A 23,757-nucleotide genomic window follows, 5' to 3' on the forward strand; every position below is an offset into this window, starting at 1 on the left:
CAACAGTGAGTTTCATCTCTGTCTTCTCTCAAATGTCATTGCTTTCAGTAAAGTTTGCTTATATAGCCTCCTCATTTTGCTACCCTGAAATAGGGTAGAGAAATGGTAAAATCGTTTTCACTTGGCCTTCTATGAGACCCTGTAATATGAGAAAAGCTGGGCTCTGGGCTTAGGAAAAAGAAAATAGTGAGAAAATAGTGCTTTGCGTAGATCAATAAAAGTATAACTAATATAAAGAAAGTTCTTTGTTTCTCTCAAAGAACTAAAAGTCATTGTCAACCAATTACTTGAGATTATGATCAAAATAAAGACAAAACACTTTTTAACAAAATGTCTATGACATTTGCTATTCATTCCCAAACAGTATGAAGATGGTCAGTAGCAAGACTGACAAACAAACAAGCAAACAAGCAAGCATCATGGAGGATACAGGTGTGTCAATTCCTTTTAGGTATCAAAAATATACCAGAAATATCTGATTTGTCACTGCTGAAAATAGAGGGACCACCTGTTTGTTCCAACTTGCCAAGTGTTACATTATTATGGGATCAGTGGTCATCTCTCTCTTGCAGGCACTTCAGAGTTGTCATACTATTAAACCAAAGAATGAAGAGCAGTTCTCCTACCAGGTTGCCCACATTCAACACTCTGCTGAACTCTTCCGTCATTGGGTAGTGTTCCATGGCCATGAAGACAGTATTGAGGACAATGCAGATGGTGATTCCCAGATCAACAAAAGGGTCCATGACGATTAACTTAACAAACCGCTTCAGCTTCACCCAGGGTGGGCAGCAGTTCCATATTAACACCGTGTGGGCAAACTTATACCACCATGGTGGGCACTTCTGGTGTGCCTCTTCCAGTTCTAAAACCAAAAATCAAGAGGAATCTCTACCACACAATCACTTTCACTAGATAGAAATCATGAATTACTAAGAGTGCTAACTTCAGCCAACTAATCAATGAGATTGACTAATTAATTAAAGCAGTGTTCCTCAAACTGGCATCTAAAACTATATCAGATTACAACTTCTATACTGTACTTTCCATCCATACTTGGACTGGAGATTACCAGAATTTGCCTATCAAGTCTGCTGAAATCTCATGTTTTACCTCCTTCATTATGTTGCACTGGGGGTATACAATATAGATTGCTGCAACTAATAACACACTAAAAGAAAGCAGAACCAACCCACATAAGAGGAGGTGTGTCTACAGGAATTAAAAGAGTAGGAAGACTGAAAAAGAACAAGGAAACAATACTAGATACAAAGCAAAACAGCAGATAGAACCAGAATGATTTTATAACTTAATACTGTACTATCATGTATGGATACTGTATAATATATAAGAGGGAAACATATGTCAAACATATGTTGAACATATGTTTCAAGTAAAGATGTTCACTTTACTGTAAAAGGCACAAGACTTGTGGCAGGAAGCTAATCTCTTTCAAAACACTTTCTCATGAATGTGACAAATGGCTCTGAAGCTACATTTTCACTGGTTACCAAACTAAACTAGCCTGTCTTCCATTTCTATGATTTCTGGCTAAACTTTATAGCCATTACCAAATAATCTGGTATTTGCTCATTTATCTCCTATACTATCTCTATTTTAGAGCAATCTACAACATACTAAACATGGAAATATTATAAAAACAGCTTTTTTTTTACTTCAAAAAGCAATTCAGTTCCTTCTAAAGTCAAGGCATTCACCTTCCAGAGTATTGGAGACCACGCTGAGTGCACTCTCTGCTCGCTTCTCCAGGCCCTTTCCCTCACTGCCATCTACACACAAGTGGTTTTGATCAGATTTCTCATGTTCTCTCACTGGGTCTGACTGTAACAGAAAAATGAGATCCACGATTAAAATAAAATCAGTGGCAAAAATGTAATTTTTTGGATAAAGAAACCTCTATGACCATTAGCATTAAAACCTGAAATGGCCCTTGAACTGGAGATCTAAGCTATGTGAGGAAGGAATTCAAGCTATCATGTTACTCTAGTTAAAGGAAGGACTTTAAAAAAGTAACCATATCAATAAGGAAATCACTCTGTATCAACAAAAGGTGATTGTTGATACTCCTTGAGCCCTATAAGAACTTCAGTACCAGGGTTTGCTAGGACTAAGCTAACCACTAGATGGCCATATCAAGTAGTAACGCATTCAGTTAGTTAATTATTGATTATAAAATTTATTATTGCTATGTTTTCAGTGCCAAAAGCAGAGAGGTTTTCTGCCTCAAGTACCAAAACAATTTGACTGACTTCTGGAAATATGAAACTGGATTTGGATGGGGTATCGTTTACTGCTGTGTCTCAGAGAGCTGAAAAGCTACCTTTTATGCTGCAGACTTTTCTCCCCTAGAACAACCTTCTGCTTTCACAACTGTGTTCATTAATCAGTGCTTCTTGCTGATTTCCATTTACACTGGGATAGATGTGGAGAAAATGAAAAAGGGATTGTACCCTTACAGTCCAGTTTGATGGGCTCTGCTCCAATTCAGTTGGTCCTAGCAGGCCACTAAATTGGCTTTGCCATCCACATTTCAGCTTGCACCAATAAAATTCTAATGAGGATTTCTGTAACTTCTGAATAGGCAGCAAGAAGATTATATTTTCCTCCTTAGTTCCTGGTCGGTGGAGAACATACCTCATCTATTGTAGCTGATCGCTCCAACACCAAACGTGGGATGACCTGACCATTGCAGTCTTTTGGTCCCTCTTGATCACTCTGAGCCTTTTGATCTGATTCTGCTTTTTTCTTTTTTTCCACTATGATGCTTTCTGCAGAGCTGTTATTTGCTGCCTGTTCCTGAAGCTGCAAAAATATAAGAGATTTAGCAGACGAGAACCTCTTTACTGAGCATCTGGAACATTCAAGTCATTCATTTGGGTTGAAAGAACATCTCCTTGTGACACACTGAGCAACGTTAGAACTGGCAGCAAAAGAACCAGGAAAAGACCGTTGACATTACTGAAATGGTGACTTGTTAACTTTTCCCTTGAATTTTGAACTCATGGATTTCTTCAGAGTGGAGTAAGGAAGATGGAATCCTATTTCAGAAGGATGAAAAAATGCTGTGTATGTATGTATGTATGTTATTTATGTTACTTTTTCAGAGTCTTCTTCTCCCATCTGGTGCCCTTCAGTTATGTTGGTCTGCAATTTCCATTTGTCCCCAGCCAGTAGGACAGCCAAGTTAGTAATGGCTCGTGGAAGTGGTGATCCCACAAATCTCAAGGGGACCAGGCAGGGAAATGGAAATGTCTGTATTTATGAACTTTATTAAAATTACTGTTGGAAAAGATGAGTAATAGTGACAAATACGATGCTCAGAACTTATACAGTACAGCATTCTAAAGTATCCAAAAATTCTGTAAATATCATCTCAGTAATATTTATATAAGCATTGCAACATATATTAGTATCATTATTTGTTAAAAAGATTTGATTTCTGATGATAAAACAAGATATATTTCAACAGCCTTCACATATTTGCTAGTCAACATGCATGATTCCAACAGGTCTTGATCATCTGTCATTTAATAGTTATCTATACATTAATTTTTTCTGCAGAACAGGCCATTTTTTCCACTGTTCAGGTGTAACCTGCTGATCCACTAAATAGTATCAAATAATGATAAATAATAATAATTTATTAAACTTGTATGCTGCCCAACTCTCAATGGCTTGCAACAATCAAACAAAAAATTACAACAAAATCAATAAAACATTAAAGATAAAGATAAAAGATGGCAAGTGTGATAGACAAGATAGAATGAAGCAAGGGGTCCTACTCTCCCTCACCAAAGGCTGGGTGAAGAGCTCTTCTGAACAACAAGGACTACCTGTACTCCATTCTGTGTTTTTTAGAATGTCATGTTGAATGTTTGTGCAAGCAACGTATCATTTGTTGAGGACCAAAGGAATAAAATATGTTTTCTATGTGTGTTCCATTTAAGCAGCTCCAGGAAGCCAATCCTGTTGGTAAGATTTCTGCTGTCAGTAAACCTGGCAAGGAGTCTGAGAGGCTATGTCCTGTATGTCACCACTCAGGAATGAAATAGTAAGCAAATTGCTGGCTCACAGTTGATGCTTAAAACTCTAAGGCTGCAACGGCAGGGAGGAGGGAGTGTGCAAACAAAAGGGGGTATGTCATATAAATGTCAATTTCTCACACACTTTGTGTTAAAATAATGACAACAATAATGACTTGAAATACTCAGCAAACCAAATAATACCTTTAAATAATACCCTTAAAAGAAAATTTAAGAACTTCAGCAGCACTGCCCCTCTTTTTTTAAAAAATAAATCTAATCTATCCTGGGCCAAATTATACCAAATATTAGTTCAATAAAACTAAACACACACACATACACATACACACATAAGAATTTGTTCAAACCTGAATAATATACTTTTTAAGCCAACGAAGTGATTAATCTTTTAAAAAATGGAGTATTCAGCTAATAATTGGTGGGAACAGAATTTGGTCAGAAATATTAGTGAGCCCTGTGGAGTTCCTGGTGCTCTCTGAGCTTGGTTGTTTGCTTGCAGACATTTCAGTACCCAGCAAGGTAACATCATCAGTGTGAGTGTGGGGTTTACTGCCTGTTTATATACAGTAGCTTGCTCTGCCAGTTTTGGTGGGGTGAGCCCCCTCAGGGACCGCCTTGAGGCTAAAGACAAGTTCTTCAAACTAGTCTCTGCTATGATTCTGATAGAAATCAGCTTCCTGAAGCTGCTATTTGCAGGGACAGGGTGGTGGAGCTGGGGGCTGGAAAGAGCTTCAATTTGCAGCTGAGGTTTCTCTTTAAATGTAAATAACCAGTTTAGCTTTTTGTTCTTGGAAGTATGCAGACTGAGAAAGTGTTAAATCCAGCTCTTCTGGATCTGTTATTTATATAACAAAACAGCCAGGCATGTTAACTGTATTCCTGCAATTGCCACATCTAAACTGGTCCTTTGTGGAAGCATGTTTTCAAAATGAAGTAGCTGCTGAAAACTGTGTGGAAGAGTCCACCACTTCCTTTCCCACCACCACAGTTGCAGCAGACATTGTCTCAGAAGGTCCCATTGGTACCAAAGAGTTTCCTTTGCAGGGCTAATAACAGATTTGGTGGGGTTTCCAGAAGAACCACAGCAAGGAGGGGAAAAAAGTAAGCTCCCCTTTTCCATATATCATAGTAAGAAGCTTTTCCAGTGAATTAATATGAGTAAAGCTTGGTATTTATTGTGGCTTTACTGCTACCTGTTCATCCTGTAAACAAAGGAATGTAACAAAAGTACTTTTTTTTTGCTTTCCTTTAATCTTTCTTCTCTACATTCCATTTTTTCTGGACCCTTCCACACAACAGGGTTTCCACTTTGCAACATTTCACAAAGCAACCGAAGCTGACTCATGATTTTCTTCATTTCAGCAAATTTCAAAGTGCTGAGAATACATAGCACATCATTAGCTAATCAGTGTTCTCTTCAGCTGATCAATAAGAGAGTATAAAGAATGTCATTCATCCAGTCCTAGAGTAACAAAAGTTCCCTCCCTTCAAAATAATATTTTGGGGGGAGGGGTGCTTTCAGGTCAGTCTTGACACCTAGCAACTGCCTGGACTAGTCCCTGCAATCTTCTTGGCAAGGTTTTTCAGAAATGGTCTGCCCTTGCCTCCTTCCTAGGGCTTGCTATATCTTTTTTTCCTCTTGTTTGTAACCCAAAGAAGTTCCTGGCTACAAAACCGCCATCTGCACTTCATATAAAAGCTGGCAATGTTGCAATCAGGTGTTTTTCACAATAGCATGTTGCTGCCTATGGCTCAAATAGGGAGAGGGGAACATGCATTCTGAACAATGATCAAGACAGACACCAGGATGGAGATGTTGAAGTCTGTCTTGGGTCCAGGGGCTCTGAGGCAGTGGGAGACAACATTTTCCACTGCAGGGAAAGCAGACCACCCACAAGCTCTGCAGAGCCACAGTGGTTCAAGGGGAAAAACAGCGTTGCTCTGGTTTCAGATAAACTGGTATTGCACCAGAAATAAATTGCCAACCCCCCAAAGTAGCCAATATTATGAGATCAAAGGGGTCCTAAGCTGATTCTGAGCTGGGGCAAAGCCTTTGTCTAGAAGTGTCCTCTCTCTTACCTGCAGAATGAAGTTGAGCTATCAAAAAGGCTCTGAATCCCTTGAGGAAGGGGAATTGTAGATACTTAAACCTTCTGGAATTGGATGAATTAAAATAAATAAGCATAAAGAAAAGGGTCCTGACCAGTCTTTGTTGCTCTTTCTGATGCTTTTTCAGTTGTTCCAGCATCTTCTGGAACTCTGCTTCTTTTTCTTGCTCCTCCAGTAAGGTGGCATCATTCTGCTCTGCATAGGCCATCGCCACCACAGCCAGGATTAAATTTATGAGATAGAAAGAGCCCAAGAATATGATCACAACAAAAAAAATCATGTATGTTTTCCCAGCTGCTCGCAGGGTCTGGAATAAGAAAAGAAGAATTTTATCCTTCTTTGAACCTGGAAGTCCAGACTTCCATTCTTATATATATATATATATATATATAGCCTTTGTATATAGTCAGTAGTCTGAGGAATACACTTTGAGCATACTCAAAGCCTCTGTGCTGTACTTCACATATTGCTTGGCATTTTAAAATACAGTTCTGAGACTGAGGATCAAACTAGACAAAGGGACCATGGTTGGTGGTCATTAGGGACTTCGAAATGACCCAGCTGGATCCTTATGTTCTTATCTGTCAATGGAGCTCCTACCTCTTTACCTTTTTGTAAAACAATCCCAAGAGTCCCCTTCTGGGAGAGATGGGCGGTGATAGAAATTTGAAGAATAAATAAATCAGAGATGGGGAATTTGGACTAGTGCTGGATCCCTGTACCCTGTTTTCCTTCCCCGGTTCCCATTATTTCTCCTATTAAGGAAAATTAATAGGGGTGCATACAAGTAGAGGTGGGGGAAATTTTAATTGGAAAAATAGCATGGGGGGAGAGGTCTTTCTACCATTTCCCTGCATCCCATGCATGTTTACAAAAGTTTGAAAAATAGAATATCTGGACCAATGTCTTCAATGTCTTCCCTAGCTGGGGTCTGATTCTATCTGGTGAGATAAATGCAACCCCAGCACATGTTCAGAAGCTTCCATGAACATTGGCAAAAATGCTGGGAAACATGAACAAGGTTAAAAAGTAAAAGGGAATTCCTAGAACAATAATAATATATAAACCTACCAACTGGAAGAGATTCTCCCAATAGTCCTGGGTCATGAGGCGGAAGAGTGAAAGGAATGCCCAGCTGAAAGTGTCATAGCTTGTATAGCCATAATTTGGGTTTCGGCCAGCTTTCATGCAGAGAAATCCTTCAGGACATTGTCTACAGTGGGTTATACAAAAAATATCAATATGGTATCATGCTATAACAGAAGAATTTTCTTCTTAAATCTGAGGCATAATCTAGATAGCCACAATCATCATTCTTGTCCCAGCTTATATACTAGGGTCATTATTATAGAGATATTGCTGGCTTTAAGAATTGTACAGCAACCTGACAATCATCATACTCTATATAGCTTTTCCTAGCACTTAATTCCAACCCCAGTTGTTTGAAATTATTTTTACAATATGTTCTTGTCAGTTCCATGGACTCTTAGGAAACTAGGAGTCCCCTATGTATAGTTTGCAAGAGGAACAGAAATGGGAATGCTGCTAGGAGCCATTATAATTATTACTAGATTTTTATGCCACTTTTTAAATATATATAACTTAAGGTGGCAAACATACCTAGCAGTCCTACCTATTTTCCTCACAACAACAACCCTGTGAAGTAGGTTGGGCTGAGAGAGAGTGACTGGCCCAAAGTCACCCAGCTGGCTTTCAGGCCTAAGGGAGGCCTAGAACTCACAGTCTCCTGGTTTCTAGGTCAGCACCTTAACCACTACACCAAACTGGCTCTCATATTCTTTTCCCAGACATGAAACCCCCTCCCCACTCAAAAAAAGATTCAACTGTTGAGAGAGACCTCACTCACCCAGCATCAGAGCTGTTCCCACAGAGCAAAGCATCAAGTGCACCATCAAGGAAATAGAAATTGGCTTCACAAGCAAACAAAACATAAAAAGCAAGAATAAGAATTGACTTTGGAGCAATTTCACCTTCATTTAAAAACAGCCAGAAGAATAGGAATTAGGAGGAGAGCCAGAACTGCAAGCAGGAAGGAAAACATCTATACAGGTACTATGGATAGGAGTTAATCAAGGTGAACCAAGGCCATGACATTGAAAAATGGGGGGATATATTTGTTTTGTCCTTGAGATGAAACATACAGGTACTGTATTATCATAAGTGGGTCCCCTGCCGATAGCTGCTTTTAACTAAAAGCAAAATCATCTTCCCACTCAAGTGGAAATCCTAATCAAGAATCTCTTGTGTCTCATATAGCTGCATCTACAGTAAGACACTTGATGGGAATCTGTGTAATATAGTAACTAATGTATTTCCTTCCCCACACAATCACGAAACTCATTACTTTGAGTAAGTTATCGTTTTTGTTTTATCCGTTTCATAGGATTCTTTTAAAATGGAAGAGTGATTTGCCCATGGCAATCTAACTTCCTTGGAGAAAGATAAGAAATCAAATGGAAAAGAATGGATTGGAACCAAAAAACACAAATGTAAATCTAAAGTAATTTAGTGACTGTTTTTCCTTGAGCTCATGTATTAGAAAGTTGGGAGCATGTATGAGTATTTGTGGGTTTGTGGAAGAGAAAAAGAGAAGGAAAAACAGCAATTAGTCTTAAGGGGTTACTTTCACTTTATCTCTGTGAATATAAGGATCAATGAGAAGAATTTCCATCAAAAATCTGATCCTGATGTATCACATTCTGAGAATCAGGAGAAATTCATCTTTTATTATCTACAGTTTCACGCAGGCCATACAACAGGCAAAGTTAGATTGCTGCCTAAGATGGTAATATTGAATAGGTGGGTGATGGTGGCGGCAGCGGTGGTAAACTATTGAAGAATAGAACTATACATCTGTCCTTCATCCTAAGCTGGCATGTGCCATTGGAAGCAGGGCAAATAATTGACAACATAGGGATGTTTACTATCTGTATTTGTAAACCACTTGTATTCAATAATTAAGGATACTCTAGGATTTTGTTAAGTCCACATTCTTTAGGAAACAGATCTAATTCATACTTTCCAGATTAAAATGCATATTGGAATTTTTTGAGATGGCAAAGCTCAACAAATTCACAAACCTTTCTTATAGGTCACCAGGAAGTGACTGTAAAAATCCGTAAATTGTATTACAGTCCTCTGAAATTACATTATTTTAATTATAAGTGTTCTAGATTGTCTCAGAGGGGATGAATTGAAATTGGTCATACTGTATTACCATCTGTAGTGGCAATGTCCATATACCCATTTTGATCAAATGTTTTTGAGGAAATCGGAAAGAGTTGTTATGATTAGGTCAACCTATAAATTTGATTTATAAATAAATAAATAAATAAATAAATAACTCTTGACAACTTCTGTTGACATCTTGTGCACAAGTGTTGCATACAGAACTTGTGCAGCATGAGAAATAATTTAATTTTTGTTGCCAGTGGCCAAATTTACTCTTGTAAAACACTGGAGAACCAAATTATACTAATGTATTTTTTAGTATTAGCTAAATTATTAGCTGATTATTCAAATTTGGTCTTTATTTCTTAGTTACGTTTTTCCTGATTAGTTTTCAGAGCAGTTTAATACATGAGTATATCTTCTTAAAATAAGTATTCATATATGTGTGGCGTGCTTCTCTCTCTCTCTCTCTCTCTCTCTCTCTCACACACACACACACACACACTGTTTGCATGTTTTTTCTCCCCCTCCCCTGTCCTCACTATTTTGGATTTTCCATTTTTATCTTTGATATTGTGTTTATTTCAATTTTTTACTTTTTAAAATGGTGGATTTCTTGAATAAAAGAGTCTTGCCTTCATTGTCAATGTATTCATCCCAGTCAAAGGTACCATTGCCACTGAGAGTAAAGTTGTCATTCAGAGTGCTATTGTCAAATGGATCCATCCCTAAGGCATCCTGCAGGGTGTCATTGGTGAAGGGTGGCCATCGAACACACTTGTGCCGCAGGTTCCCCATGAACAGCTGCAGGCCAATGAGGGCAAAGACCGCCAAACAGAACACAGTGAGGATCATGACATCAGAGAGCTTCTTCACAGACTGGATCAAAGCTCCCACAATTGTTTTCAGACCTTTTTGGGGAGGGGGTTAGAGAAGGGAGAGAACAGAAATTCCCATTTGTTATAGGCAATAAAATGGACCTTCTTCCAATCTGACTTTTTAAAAAAAACACCTTCTTTTATGAATTATATTTGTTAGCAGGAAAATTTTAAGAAGGTATATTTTGAAAAGAATTGGAAGGCTAGTTACATAAACTATGGCAAGTCATTTGTTGCTGTGCTTTAATTTAATTTAATTCTCATAATTCCAAATGATGGGCATACAATGGATCCACTTTCCCCTCAGTAGGTAAAGGTAAAGGTTTCCCTTGACGTAAAGTCCAGTCGTGTCCGACTCTAGGGGGCGGTGCTCATCTCCGTTTCTAAGCCTTGGAGCCGGCGTTGTCCCTAAGGACCCGTCCGTGGTCATGTGGCCAGCATGACTCACGGAACGCCGTTACCTTCCCGCCGAAGCGGTACCAATTAATCTACTCACATTTGCATGTTTTCGAACTGCTTGGTGTGCAGGAGCTGGGACGAGCAACGGGAGCTCACCCCGCCGCGCGGTTTCGAACCACCGACCTTCCGATCGGCAGCTCAGCGGTTTAACCCGCAGCGCCACCGTTCCCCTCAGTAGCATGATTATATTGCTTTTAAATAAAGGCAACCAAAACTCTACTTTTTACTATAATATCAATTACAGATTTCATGATCCAGTAAAGTGGTATGCCCACTCCACTACAAGCCTGACTGATTTGTATAAAAAAGCAATATCCCTAAATTCATCTTTGGCTTTATCATCCCCATTACCCACCTGGAATGACTGTAATAGTTTTAAGCGCTCGAAGAACACGGAATGTCCGTAGAGCAGAGACATTACCCAAATCTACAAACTCTGTGACATAACTAGAAAAAAAAAGGCAAGAAAGTTGTTAATGTAAAGACAATTTACAGAGGGACTACGCACAAGCTAGAGAGATAGAACTGGAGACAGATAGGCGGAAACACAACTTTCACTTAGAAAGTATTCTTTGTAACTCCTGTGTTATTAAAATTGAACAGACACACTTTAATGAGGCACAGAAATCTGCTTCTGTTAGATCCATTTGGGGTGTATGTCAGAATGTATAAAGTTTTTAAAAGTCATGACAACACCCTTCATTAATCACTTATTTTGAAGAAATCATCTAGACATTTGTTAAATATAACTGTTCAACAAATATGAAAGAATTCAAGGTTTATTTTTCCATTCTTGCTTACCTCAGTTACAGGCTGAGTGCACTTTAGTAGGGAGAACCATGTGAATATCCCTCTAAACATTTATTTACTGTTTACTGGTATTTACAAATGTTTAGTAATATAGCATTTCTGATTGCTGTAATTACTTTATTCAAGACAGACAAAATCCAGCGGCTATCATTTTTTGTTGATAGGGTTGTATGAAAGTTTCTGAAATACGTTTTGATGTACTTTCTCAGCTATATATTCTGGATTGGCATGTTTTATTCAAATTTAAATCACATTTGGACTTTTTATCTAGACAGTCTAGAATTTTTTTGAATATTTGTGTTAAGATAAATATTATTAAAATGAATTTAACTCCAAGGCTGATTTATATTTTAAGAGGTTTTCCTATTTTATTCCATTTTTCTATTTTAAACAAATTTATATGATATTAAATTCAGAGCATCCTTTGAAATTTCCATTGTGTAATTGCCTATTGGGAAAGGTGGATTTAATTTTATACACTCCTGGGGCATTTATTTTAGGTTTGGTCACTGGTTGGAATAAGGAATTTCAGAATTCACCTATACTTCAGGCTCATCTTGAAAACTACTATTTGGCTCTGCTGAAATCCTGCTGGGATCCTTGTATGTTCAGGGCCAGTACCTGAACATCGGACAGCTAGTTATTTAGCTATCTGGATTAACATGCCATCTACCCATCCTTGAGTGAGCAGAAACTATGGCATGCTGGTCTCCCTCACTTAGTGCTAGCTAGCTAGCTAGATATGGAAATATATATGGAAAATATCAGGTTGTAGGTATTCTGGCTTTTTACTTGTTAGAATTATTAGTATAGGATAATTCAATTTAAAAATAAATTTGCTTTTTACATTAATGGCACCCCCTTCTTGGCAATCAGCAGGCAGTAAATTAAAGGGAGGCTGAAGAAGTGCTGGATGGCATGATATCACAATGGAGATAATGCCACCTGCTGCCACCCTCTGTAATGTCTGTTTAGTCCCTCAGTCAGTTCTCTGTCCATCCAAAAACAAAGAAACCAGTATACTGCTACCTGTATATAGCTTGTTCTATACATGCTCTGCCAGGCCAGCCTGATTACAGATATCACCCTAAACAGTGGCTATGATTTAAAGTATATTCTGAACTAAATTCTAGCTTTAAACAGAGACCAGCCAGATCATGATCACCTAAGGACCAGCTTTCACCATTATTTATCAGACTGGTTTGCAATGTATATGAATAATGGTAAGGGGCAAGTTACTAAGTTTTATTAATTGGTTTTGTTATTTTAGTGTACATTTCTTGCTCAATGAACACTCCTTCAGCTTAATGAGTGCTCAACACATTTGTAATTAACAACTCTAAGGGAAGAAACTATTTATAAAATTTTATAAATTATAAAAACAAAACAATTTAAAATCAAGGACTACTAAAAATAAAAGTGGCACGAACTATTACAAACTCATCTAAATAAAGCTGTTCTAGCCAACTATCTAGAGAGCAACATCTCTTTAATTCTGCTTGGTCTCAGAGAAGCAGGATATACATCCTTTAAAAAAAAACACTTTGGGGATGGGATTAAGAGTTGTGGTTTCATGGATTGCTATCTCCATAGAGTATCACAGGAAATTATTTTTCCCATGCTGACCCCCATTCAATTTCCAAAAGTTGGTTTCCATAATACTCTCGCAGAATGCAACATACGCCATGACGATGACACTGAAATCCAGCCAATTCCAAGGATCTCGCAGGAATGTAAAGCTGTCAATGCAGAATCCCCGAGCGAGTATCTTGATCATAGCCTCAAAGGTATAAATGCCAGTAAAAGTATATCTGTGAACAAGCAAGTGTCAGGGAACAAGGGAAACAGAATTAATTACGAAAATATAAATATATGTTGTTGATTTTTTTAACAGTAACATAAAATTCCAGCTTTTACAGCCTATTTTAATAAAAGTCTCAGGCCAGCATCAAAAATAAGATAAATTATAACTAATTTACAGCAGAAGAAAGTTGGTTGATACTTATTTCCTAGATGTACAGTATTTCCACTCCAGAGTTAAATTTTCAGTTTTGAGAGCCATTTAACTTACAGATATTCAGCCATCAGACCTAAAGAACTATAAAAGAATGGGAGACTATGGGCCTCATGACCTTCTACCATACCCTTTTCTGCAAGCTCTAGAGATGGCTGAAATTTAGGGGTATGTTTTTTCAAGGCTGCTAAAATCAAAACAATCAGCAAAATAGATGCCTTAGGCTTCCTTTATACACTTATTTTACTTAACTATCCACCCCAGAAAAGCCCTCTGAAGGGCCAAAAATGTTTGTCCCACCTCCCCTGTTGATATCACCACATCATTCCCCAAAGCACATCAGAAACCTGTTGCATAAGTGCTAATTAGCTGGTACTATGTGGGAACACTCTCCTTTGCAACACTGGGTAACTGACTGTCCAAATTCATCTTTCATAAAAAGGCAAAGATGTCCTCAATTTGAAAAAAACCTGCCTTATCATCTTCTCCTCCCTCATGCAAACTGAGTTCTGACACTGTGTGAGTTCACAGAGAAATACCCTAAATGCTTATAAAAGTCAAGGTGATTAGATCACACAAGTTTCACCTTGTCTTGTGAATTCTTGCCCTTCTCGATTATACTCTTTTTCATCCATTCTAAGCAATAAGGACCAGACATAAAATCATTAAAGATGGAGGAAAAGAAAAAAGAAAACATACTCCACATGCTTGGCCCATGGTGGTGGGTCACTCATAGTCATGAAGAAACAGTTGGTTAAGATGGTTATCATGATAAACATGCTGAATAATTTGAAAACAAAGTCAAGGAAATGCCTCAGACCTCCACTGAAAATACCCCTTTCCCACAAAATACTTATTTCTTAAGAACTACACCTCTTATGGACAGCAGCACTTTCAGCCAGAGTCCAAAAATTCACAGTTCAACTAATTCAGCTAAAGCTATCAACAAGGCTATGGGTTTGTGCTTGTTAAAAAGTCATCCAGTTCTCACAGCAATCAGCTTTTCAAACTAAAGAATTAAGAAAAGTTGTTTAGAAATGAATCCAAGGCTATGTTCAATGAAGAAATCTTGAGCATGCTGTTTGGAATTCCCCTCTTGCTTCCCCAAGTAGCTGCACACAGCAGAACCCCAAAGTACAACTGTCCCTTGTAAAGTTATGAAGGATGATGGGCGCAACTGTTACAGTAACCCTAAAAATATCACTATCATGAAAAACTTGAGCCAACCAGGTTGGGGATAGGTGATTTAGGAATATGAGCTGAAAATGTTGGAGAATTAAAGAAAAGGAGGTAGCCTAACCAATCTATTGGGTTTTTAGATACTGGAAATTATGACTGTTATATCATGTCTTCAGCACATAATAGCTGGAATCCACTGTTGGCTAAGGAAATGATTTGATAAAGTGAGTATTAAAAGAAATCTTTGTCATTAATAGACAGGAAAACATACTGACAAAACCCTTGTTCTCCATAAGGGTAGATGTGAGAGGGTGGATCAGGATAGGAGCTGATAGTACAGACACCCACACAGACAGCACTTAAACAAATGAGGGAGTTTATTCTAACCGCTAAGATTCTTAAACAAATAAAATAATATGAGCTAATATATACAAGTGAAAATATAATTTACAAAACTTAGTAGGTACATAACTGTGTGTATGTGACTCTGTGTGTGTCGGGGTGTGTGTGTATGTTCATATTACTATTCCTTAATTCTCAGCCTCTCAACTCTCTTTCCCTCACTTTGGCTTGTGCTGTATTTTGACTTCTTTTTTACCTCCTTATCTCAATGGCTGATAATGGAAAGCCTGTGAGTTCTCCTGGCTGTTGTGCTGCCAGACAAGGCCTTTAACTCATGCAATTCCACTGTCCAGTATCTAAAACTCCTTAAACACAACACAGTCCAATCTCCTGGTCTCTCCATGCGTTTACAAGCTGCTCCAGTAAGTTCTTCCCAGTCTTCCTTCTCATCTCAGGATTGGAATCACTGGACTTGCAAGCTCCACTTCACTCCGTTTACCAGGTGACCGTCTTCTCCAGCAGCATATCCTGCAGCATCTGCTATAACAAACACCCCTCTCCCACTTTTCTCTGCTTTTCCTTTTTGTATCCTATATCCAGGTCATATATGTACTATTGTACAGGTACCTTCCAGCATTTCCCCCTTTTTTCCTATGTGCTTGTGGTCTTGTGCTGAGTCATCTGCCTTCCCTAAAAAACCCATGATCTTGACACAGACCCAACTGCTTTCCTTCAGCCAGTTACTTCAACTTGCTATAGTAGAGAACATCCTGCCAGATGTTGATGAACTACAGCTTCCAGTAGATCCAGCCAGCTTAGTCAGCGGTGAAGGCTGCTGGGAACTGTACTTTAAAGTAATTTAAACCACAACAGATAAATTGTACTTTATCTGGCTGGCCATAAATACCCAACATTTTACTGACCAGAAACCCCCAAAACTTCCACCCAGTGTGGCTCCACACCATATCCAGCTCAAGCATTATGAAGGATATGAATGTATAAGCACTTTGATGGCACCATTCCGGATAGGGTGGAATGGATCCAACATATAGAGAGCAGGAGTGGCACTGAACCGGAATATGGTTTTTCCTTTGTTGAGGACGATGTATGTCTGAAGAAAAAAAGAAAAACATTAACCAAGTGACAATGTGACATTATCTCAACTATTAAAGCCACCCCAGATAAAATATATAATGATTCTATTCAGAAGATCAAGTTCTACAGAATTATTACTGTTGATTGTATAATACCAAATCATCTGTAACTTAGAAAAAAATAACCAGTTTGATTTTGAAGGCTGCTAAGGTTCCTGCTGGCTATGCAAGTTGACATCTGATTTTCTTGTTAAATGTTGACACAAAAAATGTTGACAATGACCCTAACAAATACATTACAGACAATATTACTTTCAGTGACCTACCCTGTACAATCAGATTTTATGAGAGGTCACCAAGCAAATGATAACACTGGATTACTAATTGACATTATAAATTCAGAAAAATTAAAATTTCTGATGATGGTTGTTTTATGGGGAAAGGCCTTTTAATATGGTGCAGTGGAAATTTCTGAAACTACAGATATCACAGATGGAATTATCTCATCATCTACACAAATTGCATTTATATGCTGATGACATCTCTTATTGATAATTACGTATATTCTAAATGAACCTCTATTGATAGCGTGCAACTGTTTGGTAATCTCCAGGAGCTGAGGTTTACACTACCAAATGCCTCCACTAGATGTGATGTAAGCTTATTTAATAAGCAGCCATGAATAATTAGCAGCAACATTAGCAGGGTTTAGAATAGTAACATACAGAAATATGTTACTGATGGGACCAAAGTACTACATACTGATGGAGTTTTTAAAAGGTTAATAAAAGAACTCCAAGCAGCTAACAGCAATCTTGCAGAGTAGAAGCGTGAACCAAAAGAAGGAACTTGCACATTAAGCTTAATTACGTTCAGAAATAAATTCAGTCTTCACACTGTAGTTAGATAAGAAAATAGAGATAGCTTACTTTTATTCAGTAGATCTGGATACAAGTATATTCACAGTAGAAAGCATTTAATCATCACTGGTTCTTTGTAGACACTTTCTATGTGGAATACAAAGGGCGAGGAGCTGCATTCTGCAGCCCCCCTGCTTGCATGTCTGCCCACAAGATAATGGAGATTGTTAATCCCCAAGCCCAAGAAGAAAGAGGAAGAGGAAGTCAGGTGACCCACGTGACATCCCACAAGCACAATAGAGATGCTTCAACTCAGAGACAATGCTGAGTTGATCCCTGATAATTCCAACACATACAACCAGTTAAGATTGTGACCTGTCAATTAATGCTACCAATAAATCATCTTATCCCTGGTAGAGGGCAGCTGTCCTACTGATAGCCACTATAAGTGGAAGTGTGTAGTCTGAAACACTTGTAGTGGCAGTGGCACATAGAGTAGTAAGGAAGAAACACATTCATACAGAAATGTGATAGTAGTGGAGACTATATTTTCCCAAGAAGATTGTCAATGGTGGAATCAAGTACAATAACATCAAAGAGGACAAATAGCATTGATCACCATTTTAGAATAGAGCCATTTGGAGTAAAGTGGCATAGGAATACCAGTAAGAAACAAATTTATTATTGGTGACAACATATAAATAGTAGTAGTATAGAAATTTATTGGGTTATTTAATTAACTTATAAACTTCCCATAGGTTCAAACATTTAATGTGTCTATGGAAATTTACATTCAGTTGTTTTCAAATCTTGCTTGAATTCTTTTAAATATCTGAAAATAATTAACTTGAAGAAACTTTCTTCATTTGTAGATACATCATTTTAAAAACTCAGATAAATAGCTAAATAAATAAATTTGTAGATATAAATAGTTAAAATCCCACTGAATTTATGGGGGAAAATAGAATCATAGAATTATGGATCTAGAGGGGACCACAAGGAGCATCTTGTCTAGCCTTTTGTAATATGGAGGAAAAGCCATTAAATTATTCTCAAGAAGTGGCTGTCCTGCTTCTTCTCCAGAGAGGGAAAATCCACAACTATCATAGCTAGACCGTTCCCCTGTTTTATCTGCAGGGTTTCCTTATATTTAAGTGAAATCTAAGTAGCGGCAACTTGTACCCACTATTTCTGGTCCTAGTTTCTGTGGCAATGGAAAATAGCTCCTGACTTCTTTTCCCTATGGCGACCTTTTATATGCTTGAACAGTGATATCATGCCTCCCTTCAATTTCCTTTTCTCCGGAAAAATTACTTCCTTCACACTGTCCCCAAGTCCCTGTATCAACTCTGTCACCCTCCTCTGAACTTGTTTAGCCTATTAATATCCTTCTTGAAATGTGATTCCTAGAATCTTATGCAATGCTCTTGGTGTGGTCTCACCAGTACATAGCACAAGGGAATAAGGACTTCATGTCTTTTTCCAATACAGTCCAGAAGTGTGTCAGGTCTTCTCACAGCTAGCTTGTGTTTAGCTTTTTGCCAGTGTCCACACCCAAGTCCTTACCTGATGCAGCGCTTTTCCAAGCCATGAATCCCCTCATCCTGTATGTGTGCCCTGTTTTTTCCTCCCTTTCCCTGTTGAAGGACATCTTATTCCTCTCATTTCAGTCTTGCACCTGTTCAGATTAGGTTGCAATCTTGTTCTGCCTTCCTTGTTTTGGCCAGACCTCCCAATTTTGTTCATCTGCAAATTATCCAGGTCATTAATAAAACGCTGGAATAATGCTGGTCCCAAGACAGATCTCTACAATACTCCACTGTTTACTGCTCTCCAGAGAGCCATGTAGAGCTATTAATGCTGATTCTTGTTATAAAAATGTCATTAAAATGAATATCACTTAAGCATTGATACACTTATTTGGAGGTATTCCTCTGCTAATATCTTTATTTTAATCAGACTGAAAAGATATTTAAAAGTTCTTTATGAATAGGACAAACCCTTAGGTTTCCTGTATTTAATTATAACCACCATATGATGATGTGAATTTTAACTTTCCTGACTTTCAGCTTTATTAGGCATATATTTTATATTTTTATATTAGGCAACTATATTAGGCATATATTTTGAATTCAGTATCTTTATGGAACATTTTTTAAAAATACTACTGTATGGGCACAGGTAGAAAGTTATTACGTGACAGCAGGGGTCTGGCTCCCCTTTTAGCCATACCTCTATGGATATATTAAAGACAGCAAGAAATAATTGAAAGACATTGGGATGGAAGTATAATTTCACTCTTAAATCATAAGATAAATTTCCATTCTGGGGTAATGCAATACCGGTCTGAAAAATAAAGGTAAATCCTTTTTTTTTATTTTGAATCACGGACAAGTAGGGTATTAATTGTATAAATCAGTTGATTGCCAAATCAAGTTTTTAATTCATTCGAGTTATTATAAGTGGATCACATAAAAGTGCAAAAATAGCAGTATATTCAATTGAAATCTTTCTTGATTTTGTAATTTGGTCTAGCTGTACTACCAGAGTCTTAAACTCCTTACAGTACTGGGAAGTGTTTCTTATGATCTTAAAAGACTGATTTGATTTTTTTTAAAAATGGAATACCAAAGAATGTTTTAAAAGGGTTGGCTGTCAACCACATTATGTTGGAGTGTCATATGGGTAGGAGACATTTACTCATATGAGCTTGTTCTACTCTTGCCCCATTTTGGCTTAATATGCATAAGTTTGTTCATACAATGCTTTAAATATCAATACAGTTTATATTTTGGGAGCAGCAAAAAGAGTGTGCTCAGTACTAGCAAGTCAGGGCAACCCCAGATTTACAATCTTGGATTGCTGATGTGTGTTCACCTTCCCTTTATAAAGTGGTTGCCTATAATATAATGGAAAGACTGGTTAGTATTATGCCATGTGGTCAAGGTTTAATGATGTGTTAAAAACTAGGCTGAATTATTTCTCACATACAATATAATATCTTTTGGGTGTTTCCTTTTTTTTGTCTTTGGGATCCCCCCACCCTTTTTTAAATTCTCTTTTTTATTCTCCCTCCCTCCCTCCCTCCCTCCCTCCCTCCCTCCCTCCCTCCCTCTCTCTCTCTCTCCCTCTCTCTGTATATTAAAGCAATTATGGAGGAGGAGAGGAAGTAAATGGAGCACAATGGTTTGTTGTGAGGAAAGGGATGCTCAAAATGGCAGGGATGAATGTAGCAGCCAGTCATGCAACAATGGGCAACAGTTAAAGGAGAAGCAGCTCTAGGCAACTGCTACTCTCTCTGCATGGTACTCTGAAGAGAATTCTGGTGAAGCAGCTACAGCCACCATCAACCTGGTTCCCCAGAATGCCTCTGAACTCTAAGATAGCAATACTGAGCAACACTAGCATTCCTTTTTAAAAATCCAACATTTTTTTAAAAGTGCGGAATACACTGTGGTTGATGTTCATCTCAATTTCCTAGAAAGCCTCTGGAACCTGAGAAACGGCAAATCAATCCTATCCGGGATGAGCACATAAACGTATTTGTGATTGCTTGGCCCAGTGCTTCTGTTCTGATTTCTGGACCCTATTTATTTAATTTTAGGGCCCAGGCAATTGCTCAGCATTTCTGTGGGGTTGATACTGGGCTTTACAGATGTGATATGTCCAGTAATTTTAGATCTCCAAACATTTTAATTTTAACTTATATAAAGTCATGGGAATTCCTGTATTGAAAAGAGGCAATGGAATTGGAGTACGTACATTAACTTTCCCCATTTTCCCAGTCTATCTTTCCACCCACCCAAGCTACTACTGGCCCCTCTAAAGAAAACATATCCACAAAGCTTTAAGGGAGATTTAGATTAGGAAAACAATGCAGAAAGGAACAAGTAAATGATCCTTTTCTCATGCACAACTGTCCAGAGATGCATTTAAGCTAATTCTGATTAGGCTGTGCATCTAGATCCTGTATGATTTGGCTGTCACCGAGTAAGTAATGGAGATAGCAAATAAATGTGAAACAAAACAAAGCCACTATGTGTACACATATAAATGTTGTAAAGTAATAATGCTTCACTAGATTGGTTGAACCGTTAAGTTGTTTCTTACACATGCTTCCAAATAAGCATGGCCTTTCATTTTTGAGCAACTTTGTAAATCTTGTCTTGCTCCAGTCACTGGTAGGTATAGTGGAACGAGGGAATGGCCTTGAGGGACAGGAGGAAGAGCTGCTACCAAGACAACAGTCAAATGAAAGAGACCTGAGACCGGGCAGAAATGTAACCTGAGAAACCATCTCAGCCAAGTCCCTCATGAAGATAAAAGGAGGGAGGGGGCAGCACATTCAGACTTGCAAGATTCTGTTACTATATTTTTATAATAAAAGTGATATTGGCCTGCATGGCTTTGGTTTCCTTGTCTGGTCTATCTTGAAGAGCTGACTTCGGGATACGAAAAGTCACAAAGCAGAGTCTGTGGCAGATGCTTTATTTTCTTCATTACTGTGATATGGCCTATACCGTAATACGGCCCTCCCCAAGCTGATGCCTTCCAAATGGGTATGGCTTGATGTCTGGGGATGATGACACTTGTAGACCAACATATATGGAAAGTACTGGTCTGGAGAAGACTTTCACAATACCACTTCATATTGTTACTGCATTCTATCTTTCCCTGTATTTCTAACTCTTCCCACTTACTTTCTGATCACTGTAAAACGTATCCAAGTCTTCCAGAGGCACTCCAATGAGCTGTGGAGGAGGGTCCCCATAAATGAGTGGGAGGCTTTTTCCTTGTTCCAAGTCACCACGGGGCTTCAGCTCCTTTTCTTCCTCAAGAACCTCCTCATGTTGGTTCTTCAACTTCTTGGCTTCCCTTTCAGCAATCCGTTTCTCTATAGCCTTAAGAGACTCACGGGTGAAAGGGCGCAGGCTGTCTGGACCTGGGATGTGTGGCATGGCCGCCATCTTTGCATTCTGCTCCTGGATCAGTTCTGTGTGGAGTCACGAGACAATGGAGGGAAGGCTAAAGAGAAGAACAGAAGTAGTTTAATTTTGGACTGGACTTAACTATACACCACTATCAAGCTTACTGATGCAATAGCTTTGGATGTGTTCAAACAGTACATGTAACTCTTAAAAAGCTTTTATTCTTCTTGGAGATTTAAACCTTCAATGTACATACCTTCTTGTAGGCTGCACTGAAGAAAACAAACTCTAAGGAAACTCTACCTATAAACCAAAGTGGCACAATCTATGTTAGATTTCTATCATTTCATTTCTATGTATTTCGACTGAATGTATCAACACAGCCAATAGATTTTATTTATGTGAGTTTTGCATTTCTCACTGTTCTTCTGGTCATGCATTTATTTTAAAATACCAGTCTCTACTGACACTGCCATTGTTCCCATTCGACTATTCCTTACAAAGAATACTGCTGGGGAACTGTAAACTACAAAAAATAGATGGGTCCTGATTCCTGAATAAAAATGGCTAGCCCTTTTCCTTCTGGAATATTACTCTGAAATTGTAAACTTTGCCCCGGTTTTTCAAAAATCATGGATGCTTTTAAAAAAAAACAACCGTTTGGATAGCTATAACACTACCTGGTCAACTGGAAGCAGAATTGCGACTTTACCTCTTTTTAATTTACATAAAGGAATTAAATTCTTACCATATTCAAATGCCACACTGAAACCTATAGCTCAAATACACCCTTTAGAAAAAACTCTGAAACACATTAGACTAAAACAAAAATGGGCTAAAGGAAGGAAGAAAGAAAAGTTTTTCTGTACTCATCACTGATGCTTTCTTACTTTCTTTCACATCCTATCACCTTACAATATTTATTTTATTTATTTATTTTATTTATTGCTCAAAGTTAGCCGCCACCCATCTCCCCCAAAAGAGGGACTCTGGGCAGTTTACAGTAAAATCCAGCACAAAATATAAACATTAAAATCACATAAAACAGTTATAATACAATACAGTAAATAAATAAAATCCAACAAAGGTATAAAATCCAGGCTGGTGGGAGGGACTCTAGGGTGCGAGCCACCCCCAAGAATGGTTATTCACTTTCCCGCCCCAGGCGAGACGGCAGAACCAGGTCTTCAGGGCCTTTCCGAAGGTCAGGAGTGAGGGGGCCTGCCTCACCTCTGGGGGCAAGATGTTCCAGAGAGCGGGGGCCACTACAGAGAAGGCCCGTTTCCTGGACCCTGCCAGATCAAATTCTCTTATGGACGGGGTCCGCAACATGCCCTCTCTGGATGATCGGGTGGGGCGGGCCGATGTAATGGGGATGAGACGGTCCCTCAGGTAACCTGGCCCCATGCCATGTAGGGCTTTAAAGGTAATAACCAACACCTTGAATTGGACCTGGAAGCAAACTGGCACCCAGTGCAGCTCGCGCAGCAACGGTGTTATATGTGCTGACCTAGGGGCACCAAAAATAGCCTGCACGGCTGCATTCTGGACCAGCTGAAGCTTCTGGATACTCTTCAAGTTTAGCCCCATGTAGAGCGCATTGCAGTAGTCTATATGGGAGATAACCAGGGCATGAGGAGGGCTTCTCGATCCAGGAACGGGAGTAACTGGTGCACAACCCGAAGTTGCGCAAAGGCCCTCCTAGCCACAACTGCCACCTGCTCTTCGAGCAGGAGTCGTGAGTCCAGGAGAACTCCCAGAATACGCACTGAGTCTGTCTGGGGCAGTGCAACCCCATCCAGAACTAAGGATGACAATTTCCTGGAAG

At 38.6% G+C, this 23,757-nt stretch overlaps 1 protein-coding gene across 4 annotated transcripts in view; it reads right to left on the reverse strand.

The window, feature by feature from the left end:
- Positions 1–21,983, reverse strand: part of SCN4A (sodium voltage-gated channel alpha subunit 4) — a 69,632-nt gene extending 47,649 nt beyond the window's left edge. For 2 of the 4 annotated variants that reach the window (XM_063300514.1, XM_063300513.1), the window contains exons 1-12: positions 21,702–21,968; positions 16,040–16,158; positions 14,226–14,315; positions 13,195–13,323; positions 11,058–11,149; positions 10,001–10,276; positions 8,041–8,104; positions 7,245–7,386; positions 6,268–6,480; positions 2,656–2,823; positions 1,719–1,842; positions 627–865 (exon numbers count right to left, since the gene is read on the reverse strand). In XM_063300514.1, coding sequence (XP_063156584.1) covers positions 627–865; positions 1,719–1,842; positions 2,656–2,823; positions 6,268–6,480; positions 7,245–7,386; positions 8,041–8,104; positions 10,001–10,276; positions 11,058–11,149; positions 13,195–13,323; positions 14,226–14,315; positions 16,040–16,158; positions 21,702–21,968 — 1,923 coding nt within the window. Of the gene's footprint in view, positions 1–626; positions 866–1,718; positions 1,843–2,655; positions 2,824–6,267; positions 6,481–7,244; positions 7,387–8,040; positions 8,105–10,000; positions 10,277–11,057; positions 11,150–13,194; positions 13,324–14,225; positions 14,320–16,034; positions 16,159–21,701 lie in introns of all 4 variants that reach the window. The other 2 variants (XM_063300515.1, XM_063300512.1) reach the window with 2 other exon arrangements.
- Positions 21,984–23,757: the final 1,774 nt, after the last annotated feature.

Source organism: Candoia aspera, chromosome 4 (assembly GCF_035149785.1).
Source record: "Candoia aspera isolate rCanAsp1 chromosome 4, rCanAsp1.hap2, whole genome shotgun sequence".
NCBI lineage: Eukaryota > Metazoa > Chordata > Lepidosauria > Squamata > Boidae > Candoia > Candoia aspera.